Source organism: Dermacentor albipictus, chromosome 2 (assembly GCF_038994185.2).
Source record: "Dermacentor albipictus isolate Rhodes 1998 colony chromosome 2, USDA_Dalb.pri_finalv2, whole genome shotgun sequence".
NCBI classification, from domain to species: Eukaryota; Metazoa; Arthropoda; class Arachnida; order Ixodida; family Ixodidae; genus Dermacentor; species Dermacentor albipictus.
In genome coordinates, this window is record NC_091822.1 from 62894396 (window position 1) to 62907692 (window position 13297).

General features: G+C 46.6%; 1 protein-coding gene across 2 annotated transcripts in view; it reads left to right on the plus strand.

Annotated features, from left to right (window-relative positions):
* Nucleotides 1-10554: 10554 nt before the first annotated feature.
* Nucleotides 10555-13297, plus strand: part of LOC135908978 (membrane metallo-endopeptidase-like 1) — a 52267-nt gene continuing 49524 nt past the window's right edge. For both annotated transcript variants that reach the window (XR_011512033.1, XM_070533641.1), the window contains exon 1: nucleotides 10555-10938. Coding sequence is in view for 1 of the 2 variants with exons in the window: in XM_070533641.1 (XP_070389742.1) it covers nucleotides 10669-10938 (270 nt within the window). In the remaining variant the exon portion in view is untranslated. The remainder of the gene's footprint in view (nucleotides 10939-13297) is intronic.

The window sequence follows — 13297 nt, forward strand, 5'->3', positions numbered from 1 at the left end:
AACTTTCTCGTCTGGCCTGTCGGCGGGTTCGCCTGCCTTCGGATTTTACTTTTTTAAAATTGACTAGATTCTCTGCGGTGGGAGAAGCGCGTAGCAACCCCCACGCTTTGTTCTGTTTCTTACGAGCAATCCTACATTCCTCGTTCCACCATGGGACACGCCGTCTGCATGCCAAACCGCTTCCTTCAGATATGCATTTAGATGCGGCATCTATTATAAACGCTGTAAAATACTCCACAGCGGCATCGATTTCTATAGAAGACATATCAGCCCATGAGAGTCTAGATAGATTTCGAAATTTCTCCCAGTCGGCTGTATCTATCTTCCACCTAGGAACTTGTGGCGGAAATTCATTTTCTTCAGATGTTCTTAGCAGTACGGGGAAGTGATCGCTCCCGTAAGGATTGCTCGTAACTTCCCATTTGAGTTCAGGCAGTATAGACGCGGAAACTATACTAAGGTCTATTGACGAAAAGGATCTGTTTGCAAGAGAGTAATATGTGGGTTCTTTCTTATTTAGAAGGCACGCTCCAGAAGAAAAAAGGAACTGTTCAACGAGACGACCTCGCGCATCGATGCGAGAGTCTCCCCACAAGGTGCTATGTGCATTGAAATCGCCAAGAACAACATAGGGTTCTGGCAATTGATCTACATAGGATTGAAATTCATGTTTCGCTAATTTGTAATGTGGGGGTATGTAAAGAGAGCTAATGGTGATGAGTTTGTTTAGGAGAACAGCTCGAACCGCCACTGCTTCGAGAGGCGTTTGTAGCTGTAAACGTTGACACGCAATGCTCTTATGGATAACAATGGCGACACCGCCTGATGATGCGACAGCATCATCGCGATCTTTGCGATAAGTTATGTACTGTCGGAGAAAGTTGGTGTGTTTGGGTTTTAAGTTTGTTTCTTGTAAACACAGCACTTTGGGATTGTGTTTGTGGATTAATTCTTGAACATCATCAAGGTTTCTAAGGAGACCTCTGACGTTCCACTGAATTATCTGTGTATCCATATTGGGAGATAATATGTGCTGTGTGTACAGAAACAGAAGTAGTGTTTATGGAAATTAGTGATTAAATTACAGAGCCCTTTCGAGGCCCTGTAACGGGAGTTTTGCCCTTTCTGGAGCGTTCGAGTGAACCTCGCCGCTCCTTAGGCGCTTGGCGCCCCTGGAGGATAGGTGTAGTGTCCATTGCCTCTTGTGAGGCGCCGGACACGTGCTCTTGCGAGCGAGAGGTTATCAGGGAGTGTCCTGCCTTGGAGGGCAAGACCGCTGCGCCCAACAGCCCGGAGGTCGTTGGGGCTCCCTGATGGATTTGGCTGCGCCGGCTGTTGCCAGCGCTGGAAGGGACCTGGGAGGTTGAGGCAGCCTCGGCTGCGCCCACCTTCGGGATCGATGGTCCCTTCTCCACGGTTGGCGGAGCAGCGCTAGCTGCAACCACCGCAGGGGCAGACGGCGTAACTGCCGACTCACTGCGTGTGGGTCGGACAGCCGCCGGAGGCCGTTGTGACGCTGCCCCCTGACGCGCCACTTCGGCAAAGCTTTTCTTGGGCAGGTATGAAACCCGCCTGCGTGCCTCTTTGAAAGTGATATTTTCCTTGACTTTGATTGTAACAATTTCCTTTTCCTTCTTCCAGGATGGGCACGACCGCGAGTACGCGGCGTGCTCCCCATCGCAGTTTACACAGCGGAGAGCGTTCTCACAGGTTTCGGTGGTGTGTTCTTTGGCACTGCATTTAGCACAAGTTTGGCGGCCTCGGCAGCTCTGCGAGCTGTGGCCGAAGCGCTGGCATTTGAAACATCGGAGCGGATTAGGCACGTAAGGCCTGACACGGAGCTTTATGTACCCGGCCTCGATCGAGTCGGGCAGGACACTTGAATTGAAAGTGAGAATTAGGTGTTTGGTTGATATTTCTTTACCATCGCGCCTCATCTTTATTCTTTTCACATTAACCACATTTTGCTCATTGAAGCCCTCTAGGAGCTCTGCCTCCGTCAGCTGAAGCAGGTCATCATCTGAGACAACACCGCGTGAAGTGTTCATGGTGCGGTGCGGAGTCACTGTCACTTGGACATCCCCAAATGACACGAGACTGGATAACTTCTCAAATTGTTTCAGATTCTGGAGCTCCAAGAGGAGATCTCCACTTGCCATCCTTGTTGCCTTGTAACCTTGACCAAGAGCCTCAGTTAAGGACTTTGAAACTAGAAATGGGGAGATTGTGCGTACTTGTGTGTCTGACTTTTCCGAGTGAATAACATGAAATCGTGGGAAGTTGGGTCTTTCACGACCTAAGAACTTGAAAACATCTTCGGTGCGCCCTCTTTTCTGAGGGCGATCAAGGAGGGGTGGGAAGGAATTTGCCATAGGAGAACTTAGTTTTCGGCAATAACGCCAGCCACCCACCATGGAGTCCTACAAGGGGACGCTACAGGGACTGTAAGAACAGGTCCTGTAAACGCCAGCCGTACGTCATCACTATAACCAAATATGAAATAACCTAGATTGGCTAATCACACAAGGTTAACCCTTGCTGCCTGGAAAATTTGGAAGTAAGCGGAAGGAAGGAGAAGACAGGAAAGATGAAAAGTGAGAGAAAGACGAAGGCTGGAGGGAGAGAGAGACAGGAAAAGGCAACTACCGATTTCCCCCGGGTGGGTCAGTCCGGGGGTGCCGTCTATGTGAAGCAGAGGCCAAAGGGGTGTGTTGCCTCCGCCGGGGGGCCATAAAGGTCCAATCACCCAGCATCAGCTCAACCCCCAGGATCCCCCTTTCCCCAGACACGGCTAAGCCGCGCACGGCTACACGCGGGAGGGTCCAACCCTCGTGTGCTCGGGTCCGTGGTGTCGCAACACACCAAACGCCTGCTGACGCAGACGCTCCTGCGGGGGTGTCAATATATATATATATATATATATATATATATATATATATATATATATATATATATATATATATATATAGTCATATAATGAGAAGCCAACAAACACTGACACCAAGTACACCATAGGGGAAATTGCATGAGCTTAATAAATGAAATGAAGTAATGATAAATTAATGGAAATTAAAGGGGATGAAAAAACAACTTGCCGCAGGTGGGAACCGAACCCACAACCTTCGCATGTCGCGTGCGATGCTCTACCAATTGAGCTACCGCGGCGGCGTTTCCCCATCCACTTTCTTGGGTATTTATGTGTACTAGTAGAACCCTGGGAGTGTTAGCCAGCGCCCCCACTCACAGACCTTGGCGGCGGACGTGGAACGTCTTTTTTTGCCGCAGGCGTCACGAGAACGTGATCTTTTTCGGGTGAAGGCAACTGGTCAATAAACCCACATATGCTACCTGAAGGCATCAATGTTGCCGGATTCGAGACCCTCGTTATGTAATAAACGAGAAGAAAGGGGGTTTACCGAGGGACCCGATAATTATTAGTCATATAATGAGAAGCCAACAAACACTGACACCAAGTACACCATAGGGGAAATTGCATGAGCTTAATAAATGAAATGAAGTAATGATAAATTAATGGAAATTAAAGGGGATGAAAAAACAACTTGCCGCAGGTGGGAACCGAACCCACAACCTTCGCATGTCGCGTGCGATGCTCTACCAATTGAGCTACCGCGGCGGCGTTTCCCCATCCACTTTCTTGGGTATTTATGTGTACTAGTAGAACCCTGGGAGTGTTAGCCAGCGCCCCCACTCACAGACCTTGGCGGCGGACGTGGAACGTCTTTTTTTGCCGCAGGCGTCACGAGAACGTGATCTTTTTCGGGTGAAGGCAACTGGTCAATAAACCCACATATGCTACCTGAAGGCATCAATGTTGCCGGATTCGAGACCCTCGTTATGTAATAAACGAGAAGAAAGGGGGTTTACCGAGGGACCCGATAATTATTAGTCATATAATGAGAAGCCAACAAACACTGACACCAAGTACACCATAGGGGAAATTGCATGAGCTTAATAAATGAAATGAAGTAATGATAAATTAATGGAAATTAAAGGGGATGAAAAAACAACTTGCCGCAGGTGGGAACCGAACCCACAACCTTCGCATGTCGCGTGCGATGCTCTACCAATTGAGCTACCGCGGCGGCGTTTCCCCATCCACTTTCTTGGGTATTTATGTGTACTAGTAGAACCCTGGGAGTGTTAGCCAGCGCCCCCACTCACAGACCTTGGCGGCGGACGTGGAACGTCTTTTTTTGCCGCAGGCGTCACGAGAACGTGATCTTTTTCGGGTGAAGGCAACTGGTCAATAAACCCACATATGCTAACTGAAGGCATCAATGTTGCCGGATTCGAGACCCTCGTTATGTAATAAACGAGAAGAAAGGGGGTTTACCGAGGGACCCGATAATTATTAGTCATATAATGAGAAGCCAACAAACACTGACACCAAGTACACCATAGGGGAAATTGCATGAGCTTAATAAATGAAATGAAGTAATGATAAATTAATGGAAATTAAAGGGGATGAAAAAACAACTTGCCGCAGGTGGGAACCGAACCCACAACCTTCGCATGTCGCGTGCGATGCTCTACCAATTGAGCTACCGCGGCGGCGTTTCCCCATCCACTTTCTTGGGTATTTATGTGTACTAGTAGAACCCTGGGAGTGTTAGCCAGCGCCCCCACTCACAGACCTTGGCGGCGGACGTGGAACGTCTTTTTTTGCCGCAGGCGTCACGAGAACGTGATCTTTTTCGGGTGAAGGCAACTGGTCAATGAACCCACATATGCTACCTGAAGGCATCAATGTTGCCGGATTCGAGACCCTCGTTATGTAATAAACGAGAAGAAAGGGGGTTTACCGAGGGACCCGATAATTATTAGTCATATAATGAGAAGCCAACAAACACTGACACCAAGTACACCATCGGGGAAATTGCATGAGCTTAATAAATGAAATGAAGTAATGATAAATTAATGGAAATTAAAGGGGATGAAAAAACAACTTGCCGCAGGTGGTAACCGAACCCACAACCTTCGCATGTCGCGTGCGATGCTCTACCAATTGAGCTACCGCGGCGGCGTTTCCCCATCCACTTTCTTGGGTATTTATGTGTACTAGTAGAACCCTGGGAGTGTTAGCCAGCGCCCCCACTCACAGACCTTGGCGGCGGACGTGGAACGTCTTTTTTTGCCGCAGGCGTCACGAGAACGTGATCTTTTTCGGGTGAAGGCAACTGGTCAATAAACCCACATATGCTACCTGAAGGCATCAATGTTGCCGGATTCGAGACCCTCGTTATGTAATAAACGAGAAGAAAGGGGGTTTACCGAGGGACCCGATAATTATTAGTCATATAATGAGAAGCCAACAAACACTGACACCAAGTACACCATAGGGGAAATTGCATGAGCTTAATAAATGAAATGAAGTAATGATAAATTAATGGAAATTAAAGGGGATGAAAAAACAACTTGCCGCAGGTGGGAACCGAACCCACAACCTTCGCATGTCGCGTGCGATGCTCTACCAATTGAGCTACCGCGGCGGCGTTTCCCCATCCACTTTCTTGGGTATTTATGTGTACTAGTAGAACCCTGGGAGTGTTAGCCAGCGCCCCCACTCACAGACCTTGGCGGCGGACGTGGAACGTCTTTTTTTGCCGCAGGCGTCACGAGAACGTGATCTTTTTCGGGTGAAGGCAACTGGTCAATAAACCCACATATGCTACCTGAAGGCATCAATGTTGCCGGATTCGAGACCCTCGTTATGTAATAAACGAGAAGAAAGGGGGTTTACCGAGGGACCCGATAATTATTAGTCATATAATGAGAAGCCAACAAACACTGACACCAAGTACACCATAGGGGAAATTGCATGAGCTTAATAAATGAAATGAAGTAATGATAAATTAATGGAAATTAAAGGGGATGAAAAAACAACTTGCCGCAGGTGGGAACCGAACCCACAACCTTCGCATGTCGCGTGCGATGCTCTACCAATTGAGCTACCGCGGCGGCGTTTCCCCATCCACTTTCTTGGGTATTTATGTGTACTAGTAGAACCCTGGGAGTGTTAGCCAGCGCCCCCACTCACAGACCTTGGCGGCGGACGTGGAACGTCTTTTTTTGCCGCAGGCGTCACGAGAACGTGATCTTTTTCGGGTGAAGGCAACTGGTCAATAAACCCACATATGCTACCTGAAGGCATCAATGTTGCCGGATTCGAGACCCTCGTTATGTAATAAACGAGAAGAAAGGGGGTTTACCGAGGGACCCGATAATTATTAGTCATATAATGAGAAGCCAACAAACACTGACACCAAGTACACCATAGGGGAAATTGCATGAGCTTAATAAATGAAATGAAGTAATGATAAATTAATGGAAATTAAAGGGGATGAAAAAACAACTTGCCGCAGGTGGGAACCGAACCCACAACCTTCGCATGTCGCGTGCGATGCTCTACCAATTGAGCTACCAATTGAGTGGATGGGGAAACGCCGCCGCGGTAGCTCAATTGGTAGAGCATCGCACGCGACATGCGAAGGTTGTGGGTTCGGTTCCCACCTGCGGCAAGTTGTTTTTTCATCCCCTTTAATTTCCATTAATTTATCATTACTTCATTTCATTTATTAAGCTCATGCAATTTCCCCTATGGTGTACTTGGTGTCAGTGTTTGTTGGCTTCTCATTATATGACTAATAATTATCGGGTCCCTCGGTAAACCCCCTTTCTTCTCGTTTATTACATAACGAGGGTCTCGAATCCGGCAACATTGATGCCTTCAGGTAGCATATGTGGGTTTATTGACCAGTTGCCTTCACCCGAAAAAGATCACGTTCTCGTGACGCCTGCGGCAAAAAAAGACGTTCCACGTCCGCCGCCAAGGTCTGTGAGTGGGGGCGCTGGCTAACACTCCCAGGGTTCTACTAGTACACATAAATACCCAAGAAAGTGGATGGGGAAACGCCGCCGCGGTAGCTCAATTGGTAGAGCATCGCACGCGACATGCGAAGGTTGTGGGTTCGGTTCCCACCTGCGGCAAGTTGTTTTTTCATCCCCTTTAATTTCCATTAATTTATCATTACTTCATTTCATTTATTAAGCTCATGCAATTTCCCCTATGGTGTACTTGGTGTCAGTGTTTGTTGGCTTCTCATTATATGACTAATAATTATCGGGTCCCTCGGTAAACCCCCTTTCTTCTCGTTTATTACATAACGAGGGTCTCGAATCCGGCAACATTGATGCCTTCAGGTAGCATATGTGGGTTTATTGACCAGTTGCCTTCACCCGAAAAAGATCACGTTCTCGTGACGCCTGCGGCAAAAAAAGACGTTCCACGTCCGCCGCCAAGGTCTGTGAGTGGGGGCGCTGGCTAACACTCCCAGGGTTCTACTAGTACACATAAATACCCAAGAAAGTGGATGGGGAAACGCCGCCGCGGTAGCTCAATTGGTAGAGCATCGCACGCGACATGCGAAGGTTGTGGGTTCGGTTCCCACCTGCGGCAAGTTGTTTTTTCATCCCCTTTAATTTCCATTAATTTATCATTACTTCATTTCATTTATTAAGCTCATGCAATTTCCCCTATGGTGTACTTGGTGTCAGTGTTTGTTGGCTTCTCATTATATGACTAATAATTATCGGGTCCCTCGGTAAACCCCCTTTCTTCTCGTTTATATATATATATACCAAGTACAACATAGGGGAAATTGCATGCGCTTAATAAATTAAATAAAGTAATGATAAATTCATGGAAATTAAAGTGGATGAAAAAACAACTTGCCGCAGGTGGGAACTCCCAGGGTTCTACTAGTACACATAAATACCCAAGAAAGTGGATGGGGAAACGCCGCCGCGGTAGCTCAATTGGTAGAGCATCGCACGCGACATGCGAAGGTTGTGTGTTCGGTTCCCACCTGCGGCAAGTTGTTTTTTCATCCACTTTAATTTCCATTAATTTATCATTACTTTATTTAATTTATTAAGCACATGCAATTTCCCCTATGTTGTACTTGGTGTGAGTGTTTGTTGGCTTCTCATTATATGACTAATATATATATATATATATATATATATATATATATATATATATACCCTTGTTTTATCCAACCGAGCAGCAATCGCGTTCGGTGCGCTGATTCCGATCACGTTCAAGATCGAATTTTCGCACACAGTGTACTTTCGCGCGTCGCCACTAGATGGCGGGAGAAGGCGACCAGGGAAGTGCACGGCGAATTCCATGCACGTAGTTAGAAAAATTAGATCATATGGCCGGTCCCATGTAAGGCTCGTCAGAAAAATCGCGACAGAATAGTGCAGTCCTTGCACGAGCCTGTCTATATGTTAATTCTATCGGCCATATAAATTGTAGGTAACATTCATTGAATTATTAAAATAACAAGCCTAGCGCAATGCGCGGTTCAAGAAAACCTGTAAATATCGCACTGGATGAACGCGTGCACTGTCACAACGCCGGCATTATGAAGAAAGCTTCGTGCAGCAGCGCGATTCACCTCGCGACTCCGCAGATTAGATTGATCATCATCATCTGTCTACATTTATGTCCACTACAGCACGGCCTCTATCAACGATATCTCCAATTACGACTTTCTCTTGGACAACGCAATCTACAACACTAGGGGCGCAGTAAGACAGCCCGGCAAGGAAGAGAGCGCGCATGAAGTTGGCAGCCATCCCTGCCTGGCCTGAACCACTGCACCCGCCAATGATTACCCACAATTAGACACGACACGCGGGCTGCGTAAGGGTTAGCTGCGCACAGTCGTTCGCAGCTACGCCTTTCCTTCCCAAACGCTGGTTTGATCACGTGACCTCCAACAAACCCAAACATTCAGCGCGTGGGAAGATAATGCCCATCAAGCCCCCATCCTTTTCAGCTCAGTATTACGTGCTTATTCTGGCACCCACAGTCGCTCATTCAAATGGCTTTTGTACTTTATAAGGACCAGAGACGTGGACAGATAAAACAAGAACTAGAAAACACGCGTCCAGCTCGCTTCTACCGCGGCTGCGGACGTCGCAGTATCCACCCGCTAAAAACACGCGTGAGCGCCACCGACAGAGCTAACTGTGGGCATGTCGCTGGTCCGTACTTGACCATTACCCACTGACGTTGAGAAGGAAGCGTTTTTGCCACCGTATATCAACACCAACGGAAGCATAACACTAGGCGCGCGGGGAGACACCACACGCGAAAGGACCACCCATCTCGGATTACAAGCTTCAACGCGGCGATGAAAATAAAGCGCCCGGCCCGCGTATGTAGCCCTCCTCAGAAGCAGGGACAGCCAAGCGCGGTCACTAAACACTAGAAGACGCGCGCTCTCACTGACTGATTGGGCATAACCGATTAATTTGGACAATAGTTCGCTCTCGTTTTAATGGAGCGATGCGGCTTCATGAACGTTGCGTGGCGATAAGCCTTGATAAAAGAAACAAGTTGGGAGCTATCGCATAGAGCTGACCCGTTCTGTACCAGAGCTCCCGTTTTGCGGAGCTCTTCTACAGCAAGGTGTTCATGAGGTATTCAGTTGGCAAAAGTTATCAGGCGCTAATACAAGGCAAGGACGCAGTGAGTAGAGCTTCAGGCAATAGAGGCAAGCTTCAAGCAAACCATGTCGCTTATAAAAGAACGCAAAAAGTAAATGCGCAGGAATATAAATGGGGTACATAACAGCTAGAACAAGTTTAGGCCTTTTGAGTATGAAAAAAAAATGCTTCGTTGCGCTATTTAACAGTATATATCTTATGCTGTACATTTCCCTTATGAATTTTATTCATCATATATGCTTTATCAGCTGCTCAATAAAGTAGTCCACGCTATTCCTACTTGCTTTCGTGTCCTTCCGCACTTTTAGGATCTCGCTGTTTCAGCATTTACTCAGTGATGTGCTAATATGCTTGTTTATTCGTGTGCCTTATAATCTATTATCCAATAATCCTTTATTCCTCCACTGGGAGATAAATTAAGCCAATTGCATAAGGCATGCTCTAATTAACATTTGCGTTGCGTAGTCGCATTGATTTGTGGTAGTAATTGTTCTTATAAGTTGTGTTCAAAGATTCTTGTATACTATGTAAGTTTTATAAATGTTGCAGTTTATCTGTCATATGAACTTGCGAGAGGAAAATATTTCTTGATTGCATCGATGTGTATTAACACTTTTAGAAGACTTTACATGGCTTTTACCATTGACGTGTACCTGTGCGACCTAATATGCACAAAACACATATATATTCCTCAGTAAGTGAATTCACTTGTCGTTTGCCTCATCCGGGAGACTCAGGCTGTGAAGTTAAACTGCCTCCTTCAATGAGGTCTCGTAACTAGTATTCAGTAAGCCTGGAACTTGAGTGACTAACTCTTTGAGCTCACACGAACTTTCTTCAAGTGCGAACGGGATTAAAGGTTGTGTGTGTGTATAACATATATATATATATATATATATATATATATATATATATATATATATATATATATATATATATATATATTGAAGCGGTCTGCGCTGGACGCATGAAAGAAGACGAAGGAAGGTGCTAGGGGAGAAGTGAGAAGGAAGAAGTTGGAATAAAATGGCGGACGACACCCGTCTCACTTAGATTATGTCATTTCTGTTGCCGTTCTAGTTAGGAACGCTACATTTTGGCGCAGCCGACAGTTTTCGAAGACCAGCGATGCGGGTGACGTTTTTCGTCGACCAGGCGTCATCAGAGTCTGTTGTGTTCACCCGATACCAAGTGCACGGTGAGCCAGCGACGGACCTTCCTCTTGAAGTTAGTTCTACCGCGCTGATCAACGTGGTGCTGCAACAAGCTGCAATCAGCCGCCAAGCCCTCGTGCAAACAGGATCGGTGACAGTGAATCTACAACTGCAGACACTGAGCGAACTCGTTCTGGAACCCATACGACGTGGCACCCTCAAAGAGGAAACGCCTGCCGGGAAGGTGAGCCTAGACTTGAGTGTTATGGAACTGCAAAGGAACATTATACAACAGATAGAAATAATGAGAACTTTCGTCCAAGCGCTTAGTCGAGAGCAGTCAGCACGAAGTATTGTTGAACCAGATGTTTTTGAAGGAAAATCGCAAAATGCACACTACTGGCTGTGTTTTTTCGAGTACGCCTGTGACAAGAATCTGTGGCACTCCGACGACACAAAGATTTTGCATATGCGCCGCTATTTGGGCGGTATAGCCAGAAAATGGTATGACGTGCAACTCATGGATTATGGAACAACATGTTGGGAACTGTGGAAAAGCAACTTTTTAGGGGCTTTCGAAGGCAACGCAGTAGAAAGATGGGATGCGGCACTGCGGTTCAGTTATACAGGTGGCTCTCTGCTTGAGTACTGTCTTGAGAAGCGTCGCCTGTTGTATTCTGCAGAACCGAAGCTGTCGTCTTCTGCTGTTGTAGCTTTGATAACGCAAGGGTTGTGTATCGAGATCCGTAGTCATGTCCAGCTCAAAGGTCCAAGAACGTTTGATGACCTTCTGAACTTTCTACAGACCTCAGTGCCAAGAATTACATCGAGAAGACAGCCAGATGGTAGAACAGAGCAACTTGATTCCAATCTAGAGTCGTTGCCGTCAACTGAATGTGAACACAGCTTCATAAACAAATCTCTGGGAAGCGTAAATCATGACTGTGAGGATGGTGAAGAACCAATTACCGCAGTTCACGGCAACCTACTTCCACATAATCTGTCTACCGTGCATCACAAGCCCCAGAAAAAGAGCTTCAGTGAGACAGTATATTTGGTGTCGTCAAGCTTATTGTACGCCCCCATTAAGGTAGATGGCATTGAAGTGAAGGCTCTCGTTGACAGTGGAGCTTCGGTATCTATTATCAACAAGACTCGAGTGGATGCCAGTCGTCTGCACGCTGGTAGAACATTGCGTGTCCAAGCCTACGATGGGTCGGTGACCATGCATAGCGAATGGGTAACCATGGCTATTGAATTTCAAGGAAATGCTATTACCAGTGACGTATTGGCCATTCCCAATGTCACCTACGATTTTCTTTTGTCCCGTCCAGACATGAAAAAACTTAAGATGAACCTCTATTGGGATGACAAGGTAATGGCCGAAGACACGATAAGAACAGAAGACCCTGGTGAAGAACCTAGTGTATCAAGGCTAATTTTTCACCACGAAGACATCAAGACTAAGTACCCAGAGCTTATATGCATAGGAAGCTACCCTCCAGCAATGAAATCCCATGTCGTTCCTTTCGAGCTCGCAGATAAAACAGTGGTTCGTAGAACCCCCTATAATATGTCCAGAGATAAAAAGGTGTGGCTGAAAAAGGAGTTGCAAGAAATGTTAGACGCAGGTATCATCCGGCCTTCTGTATCCCCATTTGCTTCTCCTATCACTATTCCACCTAAAGAAGACGGGACATTCCGCCTCTGCACAGACTACCGGGCTCTCAATCGTCAAACTGAATTGATACCTTATCCAATGCCGAGAATCGACGACATCATTGACGAAACCGGTGGTTGCCATTGGTTTTCACGAATAGATCTCTGCAAGGGCTTTTGGCAGATTCCACTAAGTGAAGAAACGAAGAAGTACACCGCGTTCATAACCCCATTTGACTTGTTTGAGTACAACCGCCTACCATTTGGTTGGAAAAACTCCCCTGCGTGGTTTCAGAAGATTATGACGGACATTCTGAAACCTTACCTGGGCACATTTTGCAATGTGTACATCGACGACATCATCATCTACTCAAAGACAAAGGACGAACACCGTAGTCATCTTTCAAAAGTTCTTCATGCCCTCAGTCTTGCCCAACTCAAAGTCAACTTCAAGAAAAGTGCGTTCTTTAAAGATACCGTAGTATTTCTTGGCAGGGTGTTTGATGGACAGACTAAAAGCACCAAGCAAGAATCGGTAGAGAGAATCTCCAAGCTGGTAAAGCCTTATGATGTGCACTCCCTGCGCGTTTTTCTTGGCCTTGCAGGACACTTCCGGGCGTTTATCAAAGACTACGCACTGAGAACAAGGTGCCTCACACGTTTAACTCAGAAAGACGTGCCTTTTCATTGGGACGAGAAGTGCGAAGCTGTCTATCGTGAGCTTGTAAAACTAATATCGTCGGACCCCATCTTGCGAATACCGGATTTTTCCTTGCCTTTCGTGCTGAACACGGACGCATCACATTATGCTACCGGTGCAGTTCTATACCAGAAGCCATCCAAACAAGCTGATCAAACCAAACACTACGTCGTGGGGTACTACAGCTATACCCTGAAACCCGCCGAAATCAATTACTGTACCACAGAAAAGGAAGCTCTGGCCG